Below are 25,648 nucleotides of genomic sequence, written 5' to 3'. Positions count from 1 at the left end.
GCACTTTTCTTACCATGACACGCCACCTTCCATGCAGCAGAATCCTATGAAACCCATTTGAAAAACAAACAAAAAACAAATCCTACCAGTAGTGTATTTCATGCTGTGCTTTCCCCCCTAAGTCACTCGGGTATGGTTGGCTTTGCATAACGGCGACAGTGTTGGGGAGCAGACAGGAGAGGTCCTGAAGGGTGCTTTCCTCATCTTCCTTGCTAGGCATTTCCTGAATCATTTTCCATTATAGTGATTTGGGTTTTTAACGTGATGGGTGGGTGGAGATAATACAGACACAAGCCTCATGGTAAGAAAGATAAGCCCCACATTTTGACAAAGACATATGTGGGGAGGACTTAGAAGGGCAAAGGGTCTTAGAGATCATTAGGTTCACACGTCTCATGTACGGATGAGGAAACTGAGGGTCTTAGGAGCCCAGGAACTTGCTGTGTGTTCAATCTATTCAGTGGCAGAGCTCATGCCTGACCATGGGTCTCTTGTCCTGTAGCATGTTACCACTTGGACCTTATCTGTACTGTACTGTACTGTAAGTAGACCTTACCTGTCTACTGTACTATGGTATGTTGACTTAAGCCAGAAAAATGCATGCTCCACTGTGAGTCTAGATCCAACAATACTGAATCTATTCAGCTTTCAGAAAGAAATATGACGGGTGCCTGGATGGCTCAGTTGGTTGAGCATCTGACTTTGTTTCAGGTCATGATCTCATGTTCATGGGTTCGAGCCCTACATCGGGCTCTGTGTTGACACCTCAGAGTCTGGAGCCTGTTTCAGATTCTGTGTCTCCCTCTCTTTGCCCCTCCCCTGCTCATGCTCTGTCTCTCTTGGTCTCTCAAAAATAAATAAATAAATAAATAAATAAATAAATAAATAAATAAATGTTAAAAAATTTTTAAAGAAAGAAATATGGTAATAATAATAGCTAACATTTCTTTTTTTGGGTTTTTTTTTTTTAAATTTTATTTTTGAGACAGAGTGCGAGTGGGGGAGCGGCAGAGAAGGAGACACAGAATCTGAAGCAGACTCCAGGCTCTGAGCTGTCAGCACAGAGCCTGACACGGGCTCAAACCCATGAACTGTGAGGTCATGACCTGAGCTGAAGTTGGATCCTTAACTGACTGAACCACCCAGGAGCCTCAACAGCTAACATTTCGTGAGTGCTAACTCTATGCTAGACATTGTTCTAAGCTCTTTCCATGGACTATGCATTTAATGCATCATATCACTGAGGAAGATAGAATACTGTAAGGCAGGACGTGGAAATTAAAGATGAAATTAAGTAATGAATGTGAAGCACTCATGAGGCCTGTGCTATTTTCCCAGGACATGTTATTGTCTGTTAAATGTGATAATATAAGTAAAGGGTTTAAAACAGCTCTTGGCTCACAGAGCTTACTACATACTAGCTGTTATTATCACATTTTTCTCTGTTTCCTCAGGTGGAACAGACCAAAGCAACTGGATCTAGATAAAAGTTATGAGCCATGTTAGATTCAAACACAGGTAATATCCTTGGGAACCAGCTGCCACCAGCGGAGACCACAGAGACCACAGTGGAACTTGGATGAAAACGCTCTCAAAGGCCAAAGGCTAAAGCCAGAGACCACAAAAGAACTGAATTAAACAAGTTTTTACTGGGCCTTGGTTTCAAGGAGCTCAGAGGGTTTACCAGACTTCTTGTCGGCCTTCATCACACCCAAGTTAGAGGGGAAAGTGAATATTGTATGAAGATGGCTTTCATATGAAGGCAGTCTGCAAAAGCAAAACTGATCACTCAAAGCCAGTGGGTGAGGACCCAATTTCCTTAACAAGAATGCACGGATCTACTGGTGAAGGAAAAGAATATCACCATTAATTAAGATGAAACAACAACACTACTACTCATTAAAGTACCCAAGGCAGGTAAACTGCCTTGTAAATTGACCACTTGGGAATGTCTGGCTTACCAGGTACTTGCACACCGGCAAGAAAGTCAGGAAATCCAGACAGAGTCCACCCTGCTGCTGCTCACCTCCTCTCCTATCTGGCAGCCAGAAAGGATTTGTTCTGTTTTGTTACGGAGGGATAAACTAGGATCAGTGAGTGGAAGACTCATGAAGGTAGATTTTTGGCTCGAGAGAACACTTTTCAAAAATTAGATGACCCAGTGATGAATGTGCTGCTAGCTAAGGTGATGTGTGCTCTGTAGGTGATCAAGGAGAAGCCCCAGGAACACACATTCGGTATGCAATTATGGGTATCATAATTTTCATTATCATTGTAATCATTATCTTATTAGCATTCCACCAGGCAGATATGGGCATTGATTGGTGTTGAAAATGGTTCCACCACAGGCGCGCCTGGGTGGCTCAGTCGGTTAAGCGGCCGACTTCGGCTCAGGTCATGATCTCACGGTCCGTGAGTTCGAGCCCCGCGTCGGGCTCTGTGCTGACAGCTCAGAGCCTGGATCCTGTTTTCAGATTCTGTGTCTCCCTCTCTCTGACCCTCCCCCGTTCATGCTCTGTGTCTCTCTCTCTCAAAAATAAATAAACGTTAAAAATTAAAAAAAAAAGAAAAGAAAAAAGAAAATGGTTCCACCAAGAAAGGCCAGTTGATTTTAGGTCAAACTTGACTTTGAATGAAGGTTCTATCATTTACCAGTTATATGATTTACAGCTGGTAATTAAACCTCTCTAAGCCTCAGTTTCCTCATCTGTGCAACAGAGATTACAATAAGTACCTCTCTTGTTCATTTATTCATTCACCCGATACTTACAAGGCATCTACTGTGGGCAAGGCACTTTTCTCGGTGTTGAGGATTTGGTGATGAACAAGATAGACAACATCTTTATTCTCCATGGGGTCCACATTTCAGAGTATGTGGAGAGAGTCAGAAACTATACGAGTAAAATAAATATAACAAACTAATAAGCTGATTAAATACTTATGCAGGTAGTAATAAATGTTGTGAATCAAACAAGATACGATGTCCAGGATATCTTTAGTTAGGATGGCCAAAGAAGACTTCTTTTAGAATGTGACATATACACTGGAACCTAAAATAAGAGAAGGGGCCCTATGACCTGAGCTGGACTACTGTGTTTGGAGTGGGGTGGGGTGAGTAGTTTCAGATGAAGTTGATGGAGAAGATTAAAGGAGGTAATATAGGATGATCTGCCTTACAGTTCACCGTGCACAGAAAGCACTTGTGTTATTCCTACTAAAAAAATTTCATGACACATCGATGCGCTTGTGTAGACGGCAGACAGAGGCATCACTTCTCTATTCCTGGATACCCCCAAATGCCCGGGTCTCACCACCCTGCTAATACCCAATCCAATCCTAGCATGATCTGAATTTTAACCACTGGAGAGTACAGCATTTCAGAGCTCGAGGAGAACTTGGTCGTTCCAAACATGAATTAAGACATCATGATAATGGGTAATCTGAGGGTTCCTTGGAGCAGCCTCTGAGGCCCTGAGAAACAGAAGACTGGGGTGGTTAAGAGGATGGGACCCTAGGCCTCCTGCTATTACTTCAACCAGAAGAATTCTACAAGTGTCTGTTTTATTTTTTATTTTTCACTTGAAAAGTGAGTTGTTTCGCTAAAGACAACCCTAAAGCTTGAAAGTCCAGTTTTGTGGGTAAGGAAATTGAGCCTCAAAGAAGTTAAATGACACACTCAAGGTCATTTAGCTGATAATTGGCCAAGTGGAACTAGGACCCATCTCCTGACCTCTGATTTAATAATTTCTCCCTATGTTTTGTTAAATAAAACACATACACCCCCCTGTATAGATATGGAATTTGTTTCTGTGCAACTTTGTGCTAACCAATTACCTTTAGTACAAATGTATATCTGAGTTCTGATGCTTTGGGAGATATCACTTCTATTTAATTAATTTTGAAACAACAAATACAGATCCTGTTTTCAGTGTCTTGCAGTTCACAGAGGTTTCCTCAGAAAGAAAAGATGTTTCAGTTAGAGTCTAGGAGTAAAATGTGAGGGAATAGGATTAAGGCAGAAATTTCTGAAAAAAAAAAAAAAGTTTGAAAAGTTGAATTAGTCTTTCTTTCCTCCCCTAAGGGAAAACTAAAGCTAAAAATTGGTGAACTACACCAATTGGTGTATTTTGCTAGAAAAAACAGGTGTAGTTTACTAGAATAAACTATGGAGTTGGGGGTCAGAAAGTGGCAGAGCTTTAGGAAAAGAACAAAAGATATGATTTGCACGATGCTGAGAATGAACAAGGATACCCAATTCTAGGAATCACTACCTTTGATAGTGGCAACTGTTTTTGTTCTGTTTAGACTCAAGTTCTCGTGGAGAAGTGGGGGCCACATGGCTACTCCATGAGAAGCAGGTTTGGAAGAAGAGAGAAATCTGCAAATATTTGTGAAGACATATGTCAAACACCTGCTTCAGGGACAAGAAGTTGGGCAGGAGGGTTTGATCAAATGGAGGCAAATTTCCTAGTTGGAAAGGGATAGTAACAACGGGCAGCCTTTGGTACTTTATTCTGTTTTTGACCATCCAAGCACTACTGCCCCGTAGGACGAGGTAATTTCAAGTGTTTCCTGGATTAGCTGACAGCAGTTAAGAATAAGTTGTCTCCCTTTTGGTCAATTAATGCCAGCAACTAAAGCAAAGGGACAGGAGCATTTTCACTAGGTTGCAAATCTTCCGAGCTCAAGGGACTCTCAGAAGAAGGCTAATAGTTTTCTCTTCAACTGAGAATAAAGCTGTTCCAAAAACTCCTACAACTAAATGGAAAATAAAAAGACCCAAATGAGGCCAATACTTGCAGTAAGTATAAATGACTATCTTCGCTCTAGATAGACTTCATTCAAATTGCTAACGCAAAGTAAGCAAATTCACAAATGAGAAAATGCAATTAGTAAATACACAAATGAGGAAACATTCACCCTAAAATCACAATGAGATGCTGTACCCCCTCCTATTGCATGAGAGCTGACAAGGGGGCAGTGAGGTTGGTGACCTCATGCATTGCCGGAGAGCGGCGTAAATCGATACAGCCCTTCCAGAAAGAAAGCAATTTGGCAACACATATTGAGCTATAAACACGGTCATACCACATGACCAGTGATCCCACTTGTCAGACTCTATCTTAAATAAAAATATGTGAAAAGCTATAACCATAAAGATGTTGGAAGAATGTTTAAAATATTACAAAGTTAGAATGGGCAAGGAATTTCAATTCAATTCAGCGAATGGTAATTGAATATCCACCAGTAGCTGGGTATAATAAAGGAGAGTTCCTTTCCTCAATAATTAATAATCACTGCTTAATGCCTGTACTCTTTTCAGTATTAGGCACCCTTTGGAAAGACGGTTATGGAGACACGAAGAGATTAAAATGTGTGCAATATATTAAGTTTAAGAAGCACAAACATTATATTTATCATAATGTTCAGAGGGAAAAAAGAAAATGAAAAAGCCCTGAAGGAAATAAACCAAAATGGTACCAATGACAGAATCATGGGTCATGTTTTCTTTATCTTAATTTTTCTCTAATGTTGGTTATATTACTTTTAAAATAAAGAACAATAATAAAATGGAGTAGAGAAACAGAGAAAAATAAAGCAGTGATTGAATAAAGAAGAAGATCAATGAGGAAAGTCCCAAGTACACTTAAGAATTTTTATTCACTTAAAAATTGCTTTTAATTGTATATCTGTAGTAATTGATTAGTACTAAGGACTTGTCAATTTAATAAACTGTTTTATTTTAGTAGAAAAATTGTGAGGGTTCTAAAACAGAGATTTATTGAACCTCACTCATGGAGACCTTCAGAATCTCACACAAATAAATTACTTGGAAGCAGGAATTTAGGAAATGCTGCTATCTAAAAATGATAGGCAAAAATTTACTGCAAAGGTTTGGGCTTGAAGAACAGAGAAGATTCTGGGGTCCCAACAGTGGCTCTTCCTGGCACGGACCTTCCTGCAGGTAATGGAGAATAACCTCTTCAGCAAGGAGGAGAAGCCTCATCGAAGGGCAAGGGAGGCCCTTAGCGGCAGGGATTTCTAGGTATTCTGAGTCCCCCAAATTAACTGCTCCAATTCCCTGGGCCCTGCTCTTCCTAGGACACTGGAAGATACTGTGTGTTCAGCTAACATTATGGTTTAAAATCCCATGGGATTAAACTTTGTGGGATTTAATTTTTTACTAAAATACCTCTGTTTGGAGGCCACATACATAAAGGACTTTTTTTTTCTTTTTTTTTTTACAGGACCATTGAAGGTTCTTGGATTTTTCTTGTACCTTGATCCAAGCAGGTGTGGTTTGGAGCTCCTCATTCTACATCTCACCTTAGGGGCCTCGGATCTCTCATATCTTTTCCCGTCTTCCATGGCAGTGGTAATCCAAAACCTTTCCTTCCCTCCATGAGTGGTTGATGCAAGATGAGCACAGATGCACTGAATGAAGTCATTGACCACTGGGTGCCATGAGCTGTTGGAATCACATTCTGGATATTAAATAGGACTTCGCAATCTACCTAATCTAGGTTACAGAATCAATTCCCAATTTCTTCATATTTCCTGGAGAGTCTGTTTCCTGAAACCCACTCCTGGGATCAATTTCCATATCAATCATAGTTCTTGATTGCAGGCAATTGAAACTGATCTGATTATAATTAACCTGACAACAACTCCACCCCCACCCCACCCCTAATTTTTGAAAGGGTACTGGGGGCTCATAGAACTAAACAGAGTCTGAAGGATCAGGTTCATAAAGTGCCAGGAACAGGAGCTCTGAAAGTGTTGGTTGATCTTACAAGCTCGTTCCAGTTCTATGTTAGAGAGAAATTACGAAAAGTAGTAAAAGGCGTAAAAAGATCTTATTTATATATGTGTAGTATGTGTAATGAAAATATCCGCCATTGACTTAAAAAAATTTTTTTTTATGTTTATTCATTTTTGAGAGAGAGAGAGAGAGAGTGTGTGAGCAGGGAGGGGCAGAGAGAGAGGGAGACACAGAATCTGAAGCAGGCCCCAGGTTCGGAGCTGTCAGCACAGAACCGGATGCGGGGCTTGAACTCACAAACTGTGAGGTCATGACTTGAGCCGAAGTTGGATGCTTAATCAACTGAGCCACCTAGATGCCCCCTCCACCACTGACTTTTAAGTGTGATTTTACCACTAACTAGTTGTATAACCTTGCATTTTGCATTCTGAGCCTTAATAACACCCTATGTAAAGAGAACCAGTTTAGAACCTGTTTAAACTATGGCTTCCTTCTAGCTTTCATATTCCTTGAGTCTATACCAACAGCAAGGACCTGTCTGAGACCTCTTCTCTCCTGAGCTGGTGCCCCTGGGAAAAACACAGCTAGGGAAGCACAGACCACTTCTGTTAAAACCCCAATGCAGCCACAGAATCCTTCTCAACACAGAGCTCCAGACAGCTACTAGCCGTCGGCTGGAATCTGCACGGAATGGGAAATCAATTTGCCATTCTCTCTCTGTACTTGTTCTGTTTTCACAGGATGAGCTAAACCAGAAGAGCCAAGACATCCAAAGAGCATCAGGAAAAGTCTTTGCTGAAAAGAATCTTCAAGACCAGCTTGTGCCCTGCTGCTAAACATCAGTTCAGCTTGTAAAATCTCCCTGGTAACACCGTACAATAAGGTACCATCCAGTCAGCCTGGAAGTTTCATCATATAACTCAAACACGCTTCAGGGGCTCTCAGTATGGTGTCCTTCACTCCATTCTTAAAGGCCTTGTTTTTTGTCCTCCATTCTCCTTGTCCACACACCTGACGACTGTCCCATTTATATTCTGCTGGAACCCTCCAAACTAAACATAATGGAACTGAGGGAAACCTAGAAAAGCCCTGGATCCGATTCACTTGGTCTCCATAATCAAAAGAGTCTGGAAACAGGAATGTCAGGACTTTGTAAATTTCAATCAGGACAAAGTAGGGGAGAAGCAGTCTACTGAAAGAAAAACTATTTTCAAAAATGAAACAGGAGTCTTGACGATTCTCCCAACTTAGAAGGCTCATCTCACCAAATACGATGCATTGGTCAGGGTTAGTTTTGGCTACAGATACCACAAAGACTCGACATCACGGTGCCTTGGAGCAGGGAATAACAGGTGCCAGCCCATGGACTCAATCCAGCCTGCTGCCTATTTTGGTATATTGAAATTTTATTTGAACACAGTCACTCCTGTGTGTATGTGTTGTCTGTGGCTGCACCAGTACAGCTGCACAGTTGTGACAGAGATCTATGTGGCCTCCAGAGCCTAAAAGGTTTATTAGCTGGCTCTTTACTAAACAAGTTTGTAACTTGTTGGTTTGTAACTTGTAAGTTTGTAAGTTGTTAACTGCTGCCTTAGAGTATCAATGTAATGCCCTCTCATAAGTAAGTCCAGAGGCCAGCAACACAGGAGTTAATAGCGTCATCAGGGAAAGGACTCCCTCTGTCTTTCTGCTTTGACATCCTAGCACATGGCTTTCCTCATCAAGATGACCCCATGGTTTCATGGTCCAGAATGGCTTCTGAGACTCTTATCACCATTTCTAAAAAGCAAGCTAGAAGAAAGAGGAAAAGCAGAAGAATAAAGGCTGGGGGGGGGGGGGGGGGATTGCCTTCCTGATGAGCCCTGATTAAGTAGCTTTCCTGAAGTCCCGCAAAAACACTTCCATCTACATTTTATTTGCCAGAACTTATCCATTTGCCATATCTAGCTGCAAAGCAGACTGGGAAATAAAGATTAAAAAAAAATTAGTAACCATGTGCCCCACTCAAAATAAGTGTGTTACTTTGGAGAAAAGAAACAATGTATGCTGAGTTAGCAAGTAGCAGTCTTGGCTACCAAAGAGTATTTAGTGAAATCATGCATAGCAGATTTACTGATAACTGATACCTTGTTTCATTTGGGGATGGAAGTTTCTGAAGAATGCAGAATTTGTATTCTGGCATTACAAATTATACTTCTTTTGTCTTGTGTCTTAATCATTTCGTACGCGTATGTCTTATGTTTAATCACTTGGTACGTCAATTAATATCAGTGACTTAGTCCATTTGGGCTCTTTTAATACAAATATCAAAACTATCACGCACTGGGAGGCTTAAACAACAAACACTTATTTCTTACAGTTCTGGAGTCCAAGGTCAAGGTGCCAGCAGATTGATGTGTCTGTTGAGGACCCAGTTTCTGGTTTATAGGCAGCTTTCTTCTCACTGGGCCTAACATTGGTAGAAAGAGAGTGAGACAGCTCTCTTGGATCTCTTTTTTAAGGGCACTAAACCCATTCATGGCGGCTCCACTCTCATAACCTTATCACCTCCCAAAGGTTGCACCTCTTGTCACCATTGCCTTTTGGGTTAAGATTTCAACATATAGATTTGGGGGGGACACATTCAGTCCATCGCAGTGATTGATTGATTCACACATACAACAAGACTTACTGAGGACCGACACTGTTCCAGGCACGGGGTGAGGCAAAGGCAAAGTGCAATGACCCCGAGTCCCTGCCCTCAAGGAGTCTGAGTCAACAGGGGAGAGAAGCAAGCACATGGACAATGGCGTTTCAGGGAGAGAAGTTTCCTGGGGAAGCAGATATCGGCACACTATGGAAAGCACACAGGAAGGTCTTGAGACTTGCGCTGAACATGGAAGAACTAGCTAGAAGTATTTTGCAGGGTGAAGGACTGGGAGCAAGGGCATTCCAATATGAGGAAGGAGTGTGTGCAAAGACATGAGGAGAAGAGAGGGTGGTACATGTAGCCTGGCTGAGCACAGGGTGTGCCGGGGGGCACAGGAGATTATCTGGAGAGGTGGGCACAGATCACCCCCAGAACGGAAGGGACCTCTGCATAAAAGGCACTGAGTTTCCTCTGGACAGTGATGAGTAGGCACTGAAGGATACCACTTAGGAGAGGGACACGATCAATCTGTGTTTCATAAAGATCATTCTGGTCATAGTGAGGACAGCCTGGGGTGGGGCAGGAAGTAGGAAGACAGCAGGAGCCTTCCATATACTCCTTGTCACATATTTTGCAATTATGTTTAAGTTAAAGTATGATCTTGTATTGTTGTAAGAGAATATCCATTCAGCCAATGGCTACTTAGTAAGGGAATATAATGGATAAAATTAACCTATACAGTAAAACCTTGGATTGTGAGTTACTTCTTCTGGGAGTGTTCTGCAAGAGGACCAAACATTTCTAATAAATTTTAACTTGATAAATGAGCAATGTCTTCCAATACGAGTATTACATGACACTGAATGTCACATGATCACAACTGAGCCAATGGTTTCTGTCTCTCTCTCTGTCTCTCTCTGTCTCTCTGTCTCTCTCTCTCTCTCTCTCTCTCTCTCTCTCGCTCGCTCGCTCCGGGATTGTGGGTGATCATCAATGCAATGTCACATTCCTGCAAAATCCTCAAAAGGAGGCAAAAACAAGTGTCATTGGATAGGTTCCTTGTTAAATTTGCACGAAAAGGATTCCATTAAGCCAATAGATAGCAGTGATTCCATTAGTGATAGTGGAAGTCGTCCTACACAATAACCCCCCTCTCTCTTGTCTCCCTCACACCAGCCACGAAGGTTTTCAAAGGTAGGTGCAGGTGAATTTTTCTTTATATTTTGTATTTTATTATTTTGTGTCATATTACAGTATCTTAATCATTTTTATATGAATATTTTTGGGTTGTGGAATGAATCTTCTGGGTTTCCATTATTACTTATGGGGAAATTCACTTTGATATGCAAGTGCTTTGGATTACAAGCGTGTTTCAGGAACGAATTATGCTCGCAAAACAAGGCTTTCCTGTATTTCTTTTCTTTTTCTTTTTTTTTTTTTATGAGTTCAAGCCCCATGTTGGGCATAGAGCTTACTTTATTTTTTATTTTTTTGAATTTATTTTTTTTAATTTTTATTTTTTTTCAATATATGAAGTTTATTGTCAAATTGGTTTCCATACAACACCCAGTGCTCATCCCAAAAGGTGCCCTCCTCAATACCCATCACCCACCCTCCCCTCCCTCCCACCCGCCCATCAACCCTCAGTTTGTTCTCAGTCTTTAAGAGTCTCTTATGCTTTGGCTCTCTCCCACTCTAACCTCTTTTTTTCTTCCCCTCCCCCATGGCTTTCCTGTATTTCATTTAATCTTTGCAGTCATTCTGTGGAGCCCCATCTTACACAGGAGGTAAGTGAAGCTGAGAAAGGTGAGGCGGCTTGCCTAAAATCTCACAGCTGACTAAACGGTAGAGTAGGGTTTGCGTTAAGGTTTTCTGATCCCAAGTCCAGTGCTCTTTAAAACTGCATGTTGAGAGCAACAAGCATTCCAGACTCAACCTGTCACCCCTACATCCAGTCCAGGCAGCACTATTTGCATATCTTGGCAGTAACATATCTTAGTGGCTTTAAATGTAGGAAAACACGGAGGCATTTCCCTTCAGTCACTTTATGAAGCAAGATATCAAGAGAATTTTATTAGGCTTTGGCAAATACTCTTAATAGGAAAAATCAACCATATATTTTATTATTCTTTTGTTCAGTGCTGTGGCAATTATTCAAACACTCACGAAAGATCTATGTTTCTCTATAATTCCAACTTTCTATTTGATTATAGTCCATGTTTCATCATTTATGAGAGGAGTAATAAGAATAGACTTATTCAAAATAGACTTGTTTAAAGTCTCAAATCGACTAAATTAAGTAATATTTTTATTTTTTAATTGCTCACACAGATTTTCGTCTTCTCAGAAAGAACTTTCCAGATACTTGCTCTCTTCTCATGACCTCCATGTTTGAGCGGGAGGCTGCCCCTTATTTATTATGCCATCCTATACTCTGTCAAAACATTTGAAAGCCTGCATTGTGATAGTTTCCTCATCTTTTTTTTTCTCCACTAGATAATAAGATCCTTGAAGTCAGCAACAGAGTATGTATTTGTATCTCTACAAATGCACACTAACCCGCATTTGATAGCCCACAATATTTGTTTCTGGATTAATTAATAAAATGCAGCAACAATATAACTAAACATACATAATTACATTTAAAATGGTACTGTAAGAATATTTAGCACATTAAAAAATCTACCTTTTCTATAATTTTACTGCAAAAAATCAAAAAACTCTAGGAACAACTTCAGGGATGTAGAATTCAGTGGGGCTATTTAAGGCTTCATTTTGACATTTGTTAAGACTTAGGATCACGATGCTTTTTAAGAAGTTGATCCAGAGATGGCTGCTTCGTGGTTCCATTTTTTCCCCTCCATCACATCTCCCACGCAAAGCACAGGCTTTACAGATTAAGTCTGCCTTTCTTGGTTTAAAAGCAGAAAGTCTTTCTGTTTTGTTGAGTTGCTGTCTTACGAGAACAGATGCTGGCCATGCAAGCCTTTAAAATTCACTTTAATTTCTATTGTTTGACTGTTCTTCATGCTGGTACCTCACCTTTGGGACCTTCTAAGTTTTGGTCTGAATGGGAACTAACCTCAAGGGACCTCTTGTCTCAGGCACAGCCACTCAAAGCTCTCCTACACTCATACATCTTACCTTCTTTCCTCAGGAGTGCAACACCATATGGTACCACATTTACATTTCATGACTCAGTCTTAAGGCTTGGATAGGTGTAACTATAAAGTAATGAGACATTTTCCCCAGAAGATCAAACGTCATAATCTGGTAGGTCCTTTGCTCAGGATTGCCATCTTTCAGAATTGTTTATTTCCATGCCCTCATCCAATCTATAGTGCTAGATGGTTCTTTCCACCCTGACCTTTCTTTTCTTCCTATGCAGCAGAGTGAGGTACAAAACTCAAATCGAACCCTGTGCAGAGCAGTGGGGAGCTAAGGGCTGATTTTCTTCCTTCCTGTACATGTTCCTTCCCATCCTAAGGTAGCCAGCCTCAGATGGGTGTGTGTGTGTGTTGTGTGTTGTGTGTTGTGTATGTGTGTGTGTGTGTGTGTTGTGCGTGTGTGTGTCTGAATTAAGAACTATAACTGCTGAGCTTCAAAGACTTCATGTTGCCAAGAAGAAAAGGTGGAGACATGAATGGGTTGGAAGCATTAGGCAAGGTAATTGGACTTCAGACATAGGTGGAATTTGAATTATTGGTGGCTTACTACTGCTTCTCAACCCAGGCTGATTTTGCTCTCCAGGGGACATCCAGCAATTCCTGGAGGCATTTTTGGTTGTCACACTTTGGGGTGGGGAAGGGTTATTACTAGTGGGAGGAGGCCAGCAATGTTGCTAAACATTCTACAATGCACTCCCCTCCCCCACAACAAAGAATGATCTGGCCCAAATATTCAATACTGCTGAGGATGAGAAATGCCGGACTGAGATAAAGGATAATCAGACCAGGTGTCATACTATAAGAAAGAAAAAAAAACTGTAGAAATTAACTTACTGTTGCAATTTTAAAAACTCATTCAGATGACATCTCATCAACCTCCCCTCACCTAATGTTTGCATATGAGGCATTTATATGGATACACATTTTCACATATAAGTATTCTTTTGCTCTTGGCACAGAATAAAAGTAGGAGACCTGCAACGTGACTGGCCTCTGGTTCCCAGAACTGAATTAGTCCCACCCTGGTATTTATTCACTTTCTCAGAATCCTATGCTGTGTGTCTCCTTCATGGCACCAGTCACCATAGACATTTGTGCCATTCTCATTTCCAGTATGGCTCTCCTACAAGAGTGTGAGCCTCATGAGGCCAGGAACTGGGTCCAATCCATCCCAGGACCCAACCCAGCATCTGGTATATGCAGGGCGTGGGGGGCAGCTAAGAGAGTGGACACTTTGTGGTGTCCACAAACTGCCTGGGCTTAACTTCGCACTCTACCACTAAGTCACGGTGCAACCTCAGGAAGTCACCATAACTTTTGCAAAGGCTCAGTTTCCTCATCTATAAAAATGGTGTATATGGCACCTGCCTCATAGGTATAATTAAACAAGTTATTATGTGCAGAGTGCTTAAGGAACATTTGATGATGAGTGAAGCGTCAAAAAGCAAAGATAGGGTTAAACATCTGCCTGCAAACCAGCAATGCAGAAAATGAACAAAGAGAAACACATAAAACACCTGGCTTTTACTTTGTGGGAGTTTCTAAATGTAATCTTTCCCTTCTTTGTGATGTAACAAATGTGGAAAGCTGCCTGTTAATATTTACAGGCACAGTGAAAGCCTTAGCAGGATACACATTTTTTCCATATTGATTTTGCTTCACAATTGATGCTCTACCCAGTTTCTCTGCTAAGTCCAGTTTCTCACTATATTTTTTGCTATAGGTTAATTTCATTTTTTTATTGTCTTCCGGTAAAAACTGATTTAAAGCACTATGGTAAGTCAATCTAAAAAAGGCATTTAACAGTTTTCTGTGGTTGAACACCCACTATTCTTCCTGTATCAAAGTTAACTTCTCTCTGCAGTCTTACATTCTTCTGCTTCCTAGGCTCTTTCAAACACACAGAGGGTTTAAATCTTAATTGTTCTATAACTGATACATTCTGAAACTTTACTGCACTCTTTAGATCTACTCTCCCTGTGGGTCTCTGATCCTTTACTACCCTCCACCTTCCCTTGGTGATTTTCTATGTATATATCTTGCAGAAGCTCCAGAGAGAAGATTGATTTCTAATCATTTACTTACGCACACAATTATTCACTTGACATTCAAGAAGTAATTATTGAGCACCAGTGTATTCCAAACTCTGCTCCCAACTTTCAGGATGAGCAGTGAACACACAGGCAGGGTACCCCCCCCCCCCACCGGCCCAGAGCAGGTATTCTTGAGTTCAAGGGGAGACCATAAGAAAATGAAGCAAATGAACAAGGTAATTTCTGACACCATGTGAAGGAAATCACACCATTGTTTTTTTTTTTTTTAACCTCCCTTCCTCCCTCCTTCCCTCCCTTCCTCCTTTCCTTCCTTCCTTCCTTCCTTCCTTCCTTCCTTCCTTCCTTCTTTCTTTTTCTTTTTAATTTATATCCAAGTTAGTCAGCATATAGGGCAATAATGATTTCAGGAGTAGAATCCAGTGATTCATCCCCTATGTATAACACCCAGTGCTCATCCCAACAAGTGTCCTCCTGGATGGCCCTCTCCCATTTAGTTCATCCTCCCACCCAACACCCCTCCAGCAACCCTCAGTTTGTTCTCTGTATTTAAGAGTCTCTTATGTTTTGTCCCCCTCCTTGTTTTAATATTTTTGCTTCCCTTCCTTTATGTTAATCTGTTTTGTATCTTAAAGTCCACATATGAGTGAAGTTATGTGATATTTGTCTTTCTCTGACTAATTTTGCTTAGTATAATACACTCTAGTTCTAACCATGTTGTTGCAAATGGCAAGATTTCATTCTTTAATTGCCGAGTAATACTGCATTGTGTAGATATAGATATAGATATATAGATATAGATATAGATATCTTCTTTATCCATTCATCCATTGATGGACATTTGGGCTCTTTCTATACTTTGGCTATTGTTGATAGTGCTGCTATAAACATTGGGGTGCATGTGCCCCTTCGAAACAGCACACCTATATCCTTTGGATAAATAACTAGCAGTGCAATTGCTGGGTCACAGGGTAGTTCTATTTTTAATTTTTTGAGGAACCTTCATACTGTTTTCCAGAGTGGCTGCACCAGTTGGCATTCCCACCAGCAAGGCAAAAGAGATCCTCTTTCTCTGCATCCTTGTCAACATCTGTTGTTGCCCGAGTTGTTAACGTTAGCGATTTCGACAGGTGTAAGGTGGTGTCTCATTATGGGTTTGATTTGTATTTCCCCGATGATGAGGGATGTTGAGAATTTTTTCACATGTTCGTTGGAGCCATCTGGATGTCTTCTTTGGAAAAGTGTCTATTCATGTCTTTTGCCCATTTCGTCACTGGATTATTTGTCTTGGGTGTTGAGTTTGGTAAGTTCTTTATAGATTTTGGATATTATCCCTTTATCAGATATGTCATTTGCAAATATCTTCTCCCATTCCATCGGTTGCCTTTTAGTTTTGCTGATTGTTTCCTTCGCTGTGCAGGAGCTTTTTATTTTGATGAAGTCCCAGTAGTTCATTTTTGTTTTTGTTTCCCTTGCCTCTAGAGACATGTTGAGTAAGAAGTTGCTGTGGCCAAGATCAAAGAGATTTTTGCCTGCTTTCTCTTTGAGGATTTTGATGGCTTCCTGTCTTAAGTTTAGGTCTTTCACCCATTTTGAGTTTATTTTTGTGTATGGTCTAGGAAAGTGGTCCAGGTTCATTTTTCAGCATGTGGCTGTCCAGTTTTCCCAACCCCATCTGCTGAAGAAACTGCCTTTATTCCATTGGATATTCTTTCCTGATTTGTCAAAGATTAGTTGGCCATATGTTTGTGGGTCCTTGCTATAACAAACTACCACAAACATGGTAGCTTAAAACAACACAAATTCCTTGAACAGTTTCTGGAGATCAGGTGTCTGCCATGGGTCTCACTGGGCTAAAATCATGATGTTGTCAGGTCTACAGTCCTTCCTACTACTCTAAAGAAGAATATATTTTCTTGCCTTTTCCAGAATCTACAGAAGCTGTATTCCCTGGCTCATGGCCCTTTCCTCCATCTTCACAGCCAGCAGTGACCTGTTGAGTCTTTCTTTTCTTTTCTTTTCTTTTCTTTTCTTTTTCAAGTTTCTTTATTTATTTTGATATAGAAAGTGTGAGTAGGGGAGGGGCAGAGAAAGAGGGAGAGAGACAGATCCCAAGCAGGCTCTGCACTGTCAGCACACAGCCTGATGCGGGGCTCAAACCTACAAATGGTGAGATCATGTCCTGAGCCAAAATCAAGAGTTGGACACTTAACAGACCGAGCCACCCAGGCGCACTCCCTATGGAGCGTTCCTTATATCTCATCGCTCTGACATTGACTCTTCTGCCTCCCTCTTCCACATTTAAAGGACCTTGTGATCACACTGGGTCTAAATGGATACACCTGGATAATCTCCTTACCTGAAGATCAGCGGATTCTCAATGTGCAGTCCAGCTACATTCTTAACTCCGCCCCTCCGCTGTGTAACATAACATATTCATCAGCTTCAGGGATTAGGGTGTAGACTTCTCTGGGAGCCATCTGCCTATCTACCACAATGATCTAAGAGGTACTATAATTTTGGCATCCTGTTCGCTACCTACATAGATGTTTAATAAATTCAATATTTAGGAAACACTTCAGAATTATAACATTTACTTCTTATTAAATCATTACAGCAAGAGCTGTGTTTTCTTTACTGAAGAATCAGTGAGGGGTGGAGTGGTTTCAGCCAACCTTCCAGGTAAACACAAAGTTATCTCAATGCAGGGAGAGGCTCAGGGCCCATGCCACATGAGGCCCTGGAGGAGAAGCTCCTTGCATTTCACTGGCTTCTCCTTTGGGACTGGCTTTGGCTGGATCACTAGCGCAGGACCATGGGGGTGACCGTCCCTCCCCCTTAGCAGTGCCTCTGCCCGTGGCTTCCTGAGGGCTCCACCACCTTGATTTCTGTTGGCTGCAGCAGTTTTCTTGAATTATAAAATGGAGGGGTTTTTTGTTGTTGTTGTTTTGTATGTTTGTTTTAAGACCCTAAAATAAAGAAACTGAATTTCAGAATAGCTGGGGGAAATATCTGAAATGGTTGAGAAGGTTTTTTGATTGGTGAATGAGAGATCAGAGTTTTATGGGGCTTTCATGCAGTATGAATATGGAGAGTTTAATTTTTAATTTCTGCAGTGTTGCTTGGGTTTATGATGCCACTATTTTGCTGGATGCAACCGAAGCACACTGTTTTTCCTCCTCACTAAATTACAGCCTTCTGTTCCTCAAAACGTCTCCTAAGAATTAAGCCTTGACAGTCTAACAAGACCTTGCATCACTGGCCCTTCCGACCCCCCGATTATATAACACAGTTGGCTGCTTATGTGTCACTTTGCTTCTTCTGTCTGTATCCATTTTTTCACTCTGGATTCATGGCTGTGTTCTCCATGCAACTGAGAGCTCTCAGCATGAAGGGGGGAAGTGGCCCACAGCTCTTATTTCGCTTGTACTTCTGCACAATGGCTACAAAGTTCTGTGGCCGAAAGTTCCCGAATTTGATTGTCTTCATGAAGGGTGTTGCTTGAAAAGGCTGCAGAAAAATATTAATTTTATTTCCTAGCTAGGAAATAAATTTACCCGCACAACCCAACACAGGCCAGGCCCACCAGAAAGGTTTGGGAATTCGATTTGCAGAGAAGATTGCTAATGCCAAGCCACATTTGAGCACTTGAGAAGGTCAGCCCTACTCACATGAAGGTAAAAAGCTGGGCAGTGTCTTCCTCAGCATGCTTTCTCCAGATGTCATTCTCATCTCACACTACACTGACTTAGATCTAATTAGAAATTACCATTCGCACAGGCATTTTGATTTCTTTATAGAACGGCCACTGAAATCTCTGACCTAGATGGTTAAAGCAAATCTGAAATATCTTAAATTAAAGACATGCCTCTACCAACTGCAGTTCCAAGAGGGAAGAATCTTTTGGGTAAAATAAAAACGTTACATTTATGCTTAGCAAAAGGAGCTGTGAAAAACTGGAAATTTATTTTCTGTTTCCTCTCTATTTTTTCATGAAACCCATCCTAAGGATTGAATAACAGCACGATCTCATTGATTGTATGCTCTGCTCCCTTTGGGATTTGAGAGGAGGGAAGATCCTACCTTCTACGGCTCAGAAGGTGAACTGTGTGAGTTTTTATTCTGCTGGAGAAGTCCAAAAAACTGGTCACACCTCAGCTTTACCGACAGCTCCTTGGCCAATTACACTGTGTTTATAACACAGATTGGAAGTGCTTGTGTGTGTGTGTGTGTGTGTGTGTGTGTGTGTTGTAATGGTTACAGGAAATCTAAATTGAAACTTTGCTACATGTAGCTATAATGTTCACTTAGATAATTGCTTTTTTGTAAACATAGTTTCTTACAAAGTCTCAGCTTGCTGCTATGGAAGCAATGACATTAACAGAAATAACACTGGTGCCACAAATCTTCAGGGATTTTTTTTTTTAATGGAAAGGAAAATTCTAAAACTAAAAATATACTTTTTATTTGCAACTATGGGAATACAAACACCAGAAAAACACAAGAGGACTGCATAATTGGGACATGGGAGGTATGCTATCTGGCAGTTTTAGGGCAAGGGCAGTCATGGGATGGAATCTAAGTCTTAGGTCATTACAACTTGGTCAAAAAAGAAAAAAAAATCTGCATTCACAAAAGAGATGATGTCTGGGAGGGAGTGACAGCTTCCCCAACTTGTTCCACCACACGCCCCTTCGTATTACCCTTATGGGGTACAGGGTGCTCACCCTAACACCTCCTGAGTTTATAGTGCTTATGACCTCGTGTGCCTTGTCCCTTTAGCATACAGTTTTTAAAGTTTATTTATTTATTTTCAGAGAGAGTGTGTGTGTGTGTGTGTGTGTGTGTGCATGAGTGGGGGGAGCACAGAGAGAGAGAGAGAGAGAGAGAGAGAGAATCCCAAGCAGGCCCCATGCTGCCAGGGTAGAGCCTGACATGGGCCTCGATCTCATGAAGTGGGAGATCATGACCCGAGCTGAAATCAAGAGTCTGACGCTCAACTGACTGAGGCACCCAGGTGCCCCAGCATGGAATTTTTTAACGCAGATAACCACCTACTGCAGAGAAACTATCCCTTAATTCGTTAATTGTTAATCTTAATTGATATTGATTTTGCAGAATCCATGAAAAAATGTCCAAATCTAAAAGTATTGAAATCTAAAAGAAATACCCTCTTCTTTATTTCAACTGTGAACATCAACACCAGTTGGATTTGAAGGCATCTTACTAAGATCAGGTCCAGCTCATTTAAATTGGCCTCTATTAGCAAAGACAATGGAATGGTTTTCTCCATGCTTGAACTTAGTGATCTTACGACTATAACTATAAAGTACTTACATCAAAATGTTGATTCCTAAAACTGGATTATAGAAAAATTTTCTTCCCATTAAGGAGCACTGTATTTTTATTTATTTTTTGTCTTTACATCTTTTGCTTTCTTCTGGATCTTAAAAGTTTTAGGGGGTTATAAAGAGAAATGTCACTTTCTATATTTTAAATCCACTGTAAGGCTAAGAGAAGTTTACACTTAAAAAGCAAAAACTTGCCTGGGTTTCTCTTATCAAATAGATATTTGCCGACAACAATTCCCCTGGAAACTGGGGAAGAGGCGAACAGGATTCATGCCCTCTGATAGCAGGCTGAAGTCCCGTCTTCATTTACAAAGTTGGATATATTCTATCAAGATTGTTTTTATTCCATTAAATTTTACCTCAGCTAATTGATTTAGCAAAATAGGATTCCAGATTTTTGTAAGAGGGAAAATATGACAGTTAAAGATTGAAAACTACCTTGAGAAAGGGAAAAAAATAGTTGTTACTTAAAATAGGTCCAGAATGACCCTGTGCCAGACTTACATCAGCGCCGTGCTGAAGAAAGTTCTATTTACAATGGATGGTGAAGAATTCAATTTTAATTTTTGCAGCTTGAGCCATGTCACATATGTGTCTATGTCAGCTTTCCCTGAAGTCTGGATCTGACAATCTGACTGAATCAACACTGGACTGTTAAGAAACAAAAATAAAAGGCAACGTTGTGGCACAACACAGTCAGATATCTGGGTCATTGAAAAGATTCAATAGATGAATAGATATAGACAATGACTAATGATTTACAGGAATGAAATTATAGAACAATTACAGTGTATTTCCATTGGCAAGCTTATCAAAAGTTGATTCTTCAAGTACTTTCGCTATCCATAAATTCTCATGGTTGATGGTTTTTTTTTTTCTTTTTTTTTGCCCTGGAATCTGTAGTTTATTAAAAACTTTAGTTTGGGGAATTTTTTTGCTGCTGGCAGAAGAATGCATGCATGCCCTGGGGTGTTATAACAGCACATTAATGCAACATTACATTAATCAATGGCACCACAGACATATACTATTTTAAAAAGAAGACAACTACAAAATCCACATGTGTGTTGTCTGGGCAAGTGAGATTCTGACTTGGCAAAACGTCACATTCCAAGTTCAGCCATCCTGAAATAAATCCAATTTGTACACTTTACATCAACAACAGAAAACACTGATTGAGCAAAGGTAAGGTATTTATGCATCCATCATTTATCACCGGAATAGATAATGCAAAAAGAATGAGACATAGTGCCAAAGAGAAACATTCCTTTAAAGTTAATTAGTAAGCTTCTAAAGATACTTATCAAAAGGGTAATCCAGGGAGACCTGCGTCGATCAAGCCAATCCAACAGCTCTGTGCATACAACAGGAGCCAAGCCACAACCACTACAGCTTTGAATACCTGCCAGAATGTCACCCTTATGTGGCTCTGTGTTTTTATCCACAAGAGGCTTGAAGGAGATTATCTGGATCATTTGTAGCAAGCGGATTTCACATTTTGCCACGCAGGCTCGGGTTCATGGCTGGTCTGCTCAATCCTTTAAGTGTGGACCAGGAATGAAGTCACACGTGAGCTCATTTTCCAAGGAGACCAATCTACCTGCCCCATGGCTCTGGAGACTAGGACACTGGTTCACGGGGCACACGAAAAGCACTGAAACTCTGAACCGAAGATCTTGTAGTGACTTCGGACTAAAGTCTGTGTGAGGCATGCCTTGCGTGAAGGCAGTGAAGATACACTGTCGGAATGAGGAAGCAACTCAGAGGTAAAATATATGGACAGTGGGTGGGCAGCCTAATTTCCATTATGTGAGGTTCTCCTTCCACTAGACAGCCTTGGATTACTTGAACTCTCTGAAAATAACGCCTTCCGCTTTCTCTTATTTTCACCTTAAAGTCTATCTCTTCTCTCTGGAACCCTTTTTCTTTGTTCTTATCTCCAGGGCAGACATGTTTCTTCACCATTCTAAGGAATCCTTCACCCTTGCTCTCAACTTGGACTCCCCACATTGTTCAGAATCTTGTTCCATCCACTGTTTCTATGGGAGATTAAAGATGGCTATAAATTCTTCGTTGTTCCTCTTACTGAGAGATGGAATCAAGGTCCCTTCCCCTTGAATCTGACCTTGCCTTATGGACTTGATTGACTGATAGGATGCAGAGGGAAGTGACCCTCTGGGTTTTTGAAGCTAGGCCTTAAGAAGTCTTGCAATTTTGCCCAGACTTCCTGGAACACTTCTTTGGGAGCTATGAGTGGCCATATAAGAAGCTGGACTACCTGAAGAGATTGGCGAGGCCAAAAACAGGTGCTCTGGTCAACTGCTCCAGCTCAATACTACTGTCCAGCCATCCTTATCGAGGCACAAGACATGTTGGCTAAAGACCACTGAGCAGTAGAGCACTTCACTTCACAGAGTAAAGACCACTCTGTTGATACCATGTGGAAAAGTCACCCAGCTAAGCACTGCCTCAATTTCAGATCTACAAAATCCTGATACGGTACAGTTGTTGTTCTTGAAAGTCGCCAAGTGTTGGGGCAGGATGTCATGCAGCAATCGATGCTGGAACACAACTCCCTCTTTTTTAATTTTTCCTTAAAAAAAAAAATCAATTCTTCATCTTCTACCTACAAAATCTGCTCAGTTCTTCCCAGTGTTAAAATCTTCCCTCAATCCCACCATGTAATACAATAAAGCTCTGCTTTCCTCAATGGTAACCATCTTCAAAAGACTAGTCTCTACCACTGCTTCCGTGTCCTCATTTCCCACTCTTTAAACACACAGCAATCTGGTGTTCACAATCTCCATTCTAAAGTGGCAGGATTTCAATGTTGGAAGGGACCTGAAAGGCCGCCTCATCCAGCCATATGTTCACTCCTAAATTCCCCTCCATAAGGTTCCTTCTTAGTAGTAGGCGTCTTGACGATGCTCTAACAACTCAAGGAATGTAGCACTTGGTGCCACCCAAGGATGCTCATTCTATCTTTGGATATCTGAGATTATGAGGAAGTTCTCTCTGATTCTGCACAGAATTCTGTCTCTGTAAATTTTCTATCCATCAGTCCTAGTTTTCTTGCTCCTAATTTTATAGAAAAAGCCTAACCTCTCCAATATGGAGACACTTAAAAGCATCCAGGTAGGACACGGATTAGGTGGTGGCAGTGGACCCGGAGAGAAGAGAATGTATCTGACATTTATTCAAGCTGAAGACATTTTAGTGTTACTGAAATCTGGATGCGTCTTAAAATGGATGTGTGAAGTCACAGGGTGAACCTTACAGTCGCTTTTTATCTTTCTACAGTGTAATGTAACTTAAGTCTTGAGCTGCCATTCTATTTAGTTAAGGGAAATGTGGAGACAGTGGAGACAGAATGATAAAGCATAAATGGTGGCTTAGAGTATGGACTGTGAGGTCAGACTGGCTGCAGTATTCTCTGGCTATGTGACCTTGAGTGACTCAGCTACGAAAACTCCAGCCACTTTCGGGGAAACTCATTCATGTTCAGTTATTTCATAGTCAAACTCAGAACTCCAACAATCAAATTAGGGTTCTGCCCTTCCTTCTCTTTTTCCTGGGGTACCGTCTAAATTCTAAGAAGGCCCATATGTGTCATGGCATCAGGAAAAGCCATCTAGTCTGTTAGCCCCAAATCCTGCTAACCCTCCTGGGGACCCACACTGCTTTTGCTGCTGACGTTGCTTCTGTTTCCACAGCCTCCAGCACATGGAATCCACATCACATATGCTGATGGTGTCCCTTCTGCAGGACACCAAGGCCTTTGGGCGTCCCTCCCAGGGCAGCCTCTGGGGACACAGGCAATTTTAAGATGTTTTCCACGTACCCTGGATATCTCAACCAGTCATTGCTGCTTTTCCAACCCACCATCATGCTGCTACAAGATTTCCCTATTAGGCGTGGCTTCTACCGGAGTGACGACTGGACTCAAATCCTGGTCCTCTGGGATTTCCCCAAACGGTTCTGGGGTTTCTGTTCCTTCCCATCTCCAGGCGCCAGGGCATGGCATACCTTCTCAGGGTACTCTGGCATCTCGACTGCAGATCCTTCCCCTACCAGAAGCTAAAATGTCCTCTCTTGGGGAACAAGATGCATCTCAGACCTCACCCTTCCTTCTCTTCAATTATATTAAATTATCAGGCTTTGGCTCTTGATAGGCAAAACAAACTTTGAAGCCAGTTTTTAAAGTTTTATATTTTTAAAAATTCTGTCTTGTAATTAACAAAACAGAACAGAAGAAAATAAAAACCAACCGTGGCTCCAGATGAGCTGTTTGGAGTCACGTGGCCCAAGTGTAGCAGTCAACAGCCAAAAATTTGCCTCTTTGCTTTCTGCAATTAGTTTGTCCCTTTAGCTAAAAACCTCAGAGATCTGAGGTAAAAAAAAAATTACCAAGACGGAGAAAACATAGCATTTTAAAAGTCAGTCCCATTATAACTACACTTGATTTGGTAGTGCTTACTTTGTTCCCAAAAGCTGTAATTAAATTAAGTCGATGATACATCTTACATGAGTGGCACAATAGGAGTGAGGGGAGGAAGTAATTCAGAGGTAGTTTCTATGCAACTTGGTATGATGGAGTGGTGAAGAGGGCACAAGCCAGAAATGAGTAACCTAGATTTAAATCCTAGATGTCCTAGAGCAATTTACTAACTTCCTACACCTCAGCCCCTCGTCTGTTAAATACTGATAGTAATAACAATGAACTCATAGGATGTTATGAGGATCACAAGAGTTCATTCGTGGAGAACATTAAGGCAGCATCTGGCACAAAGTAGATAATTAAGTAGCATTAGTTACTGTCCTGTGTTGGATGTGGAGAGAGGTATAGAACAGAGGGAAAGACAACTCTACTGGTCAGATTTACAACTAACTTGTTAGTCCTGAGCTGGAACTAGAAGCATGTTCTCTTTCCTCCAAATCATTACGCCTGTCCGTGGAGAGCCTAGACTCACAAGACATGGATAAAATGCAAACCCTCCTTAATTACATCCTCTTGAAACCTAGTGGGATGGAAAGTGTCCCCAGCTCCTCACCAAAGAGGAGAAGTAAGGTTACTGGTTTTCAGCACTCCAGGCAGAGCAGAGGGTAGGGGAGAGGTCCACAGCCAATGGATTTCTACTCGGATTGAGAGAAAAGCAGCATCCGCATCTCTCAAATGATGTGTGGGGTCCCCTCTACTTATGGAGCCTCTGGGGCTAGTCCTGACTATAACCAACTCACAAAATCCTTTGTAATATATAGCTTAAAGTCAACCACATATTTAAATTTATGGTTTGCAGTGGTGCCTAAATCAAACTGCTCCACTGCAATGAAGTTATGTGGGAAAGCTTTATTTTTATGGCTAACACACTTCAGTTACTTGAGGGAACAGTCTAAGGACCAAAAGACATTTCATAATGAAGCAGTATTTGCTTGGGCTTCTTAGTGGAATTGTCCTGTGGACCTTTTGCAAATAAAATGATTCACTTTATGGGCTGGAGTAGCAAGGTGGATGGTTGTGACATTTACTGAGATGGAGAACAGGGAGGAAGGTAGGAGTAGTCCAAATTTCAGTTTTGGATGTGTTACATACAAAATACGTAGGAGAAATGTGAGTGGAGGCATTAGGCAGGTCTAGAACTCAAAAGGAGATATAAATATGGGAGTTTCGTTGACTTTTGTTAGGAGAA

General features: G+C 41.1%; 1 protein-coding gene across 8 annotated transcripts in view; it reads right to left on the bottom strand.

Moving 5' to 3' along the window:
- AIG1 (androgen induced 1) overlaps positions 1-25,648 on the bottom strand; it is a 244,083-nt gene that overhangs the window by 106,792 nt on the left and 111,643 nt on the right. Inside the window, exon 4 of one of the 8 annotated variants that reach the window (XM_043592491.1) lies at positions 17,188-17,579. The exons of the other annotated variants lie outside the window; for them this stretch is intronic. Coding sequence (XP_043448426.1) covers positions 17,310-17,579 — 270 coding nt within the window. The 3' untranslated portion in view covers positions 17,188-17,309. Of the gene's footprint in view, positions 1-17,187; positions 17,580-25,648 lie in introns of those variants that run through there. 8 annotated transcript variants of the gene reach the window in all.

The sequence above is a fragment of the Prionailurus bengalensis genome, chromosome B2 (genome assembly GCF_016509475.1).
Source record: "Prionailurus bengalensis isolate Pbe53 chromosome B2, Fcat_Pben_1.1_paternal_pri, whole genome shotgun sequence".
NCBI lineage: Eukaryota > Metazoa > Chordata > Mammalia > Carnivora > Felidae > Prionailurus > Prionailurus bengalensis.
Note: the sequence above shows the minus strand (reverse complement) of the source record. Positions and strands in the feature narration are given on the sequence as shown.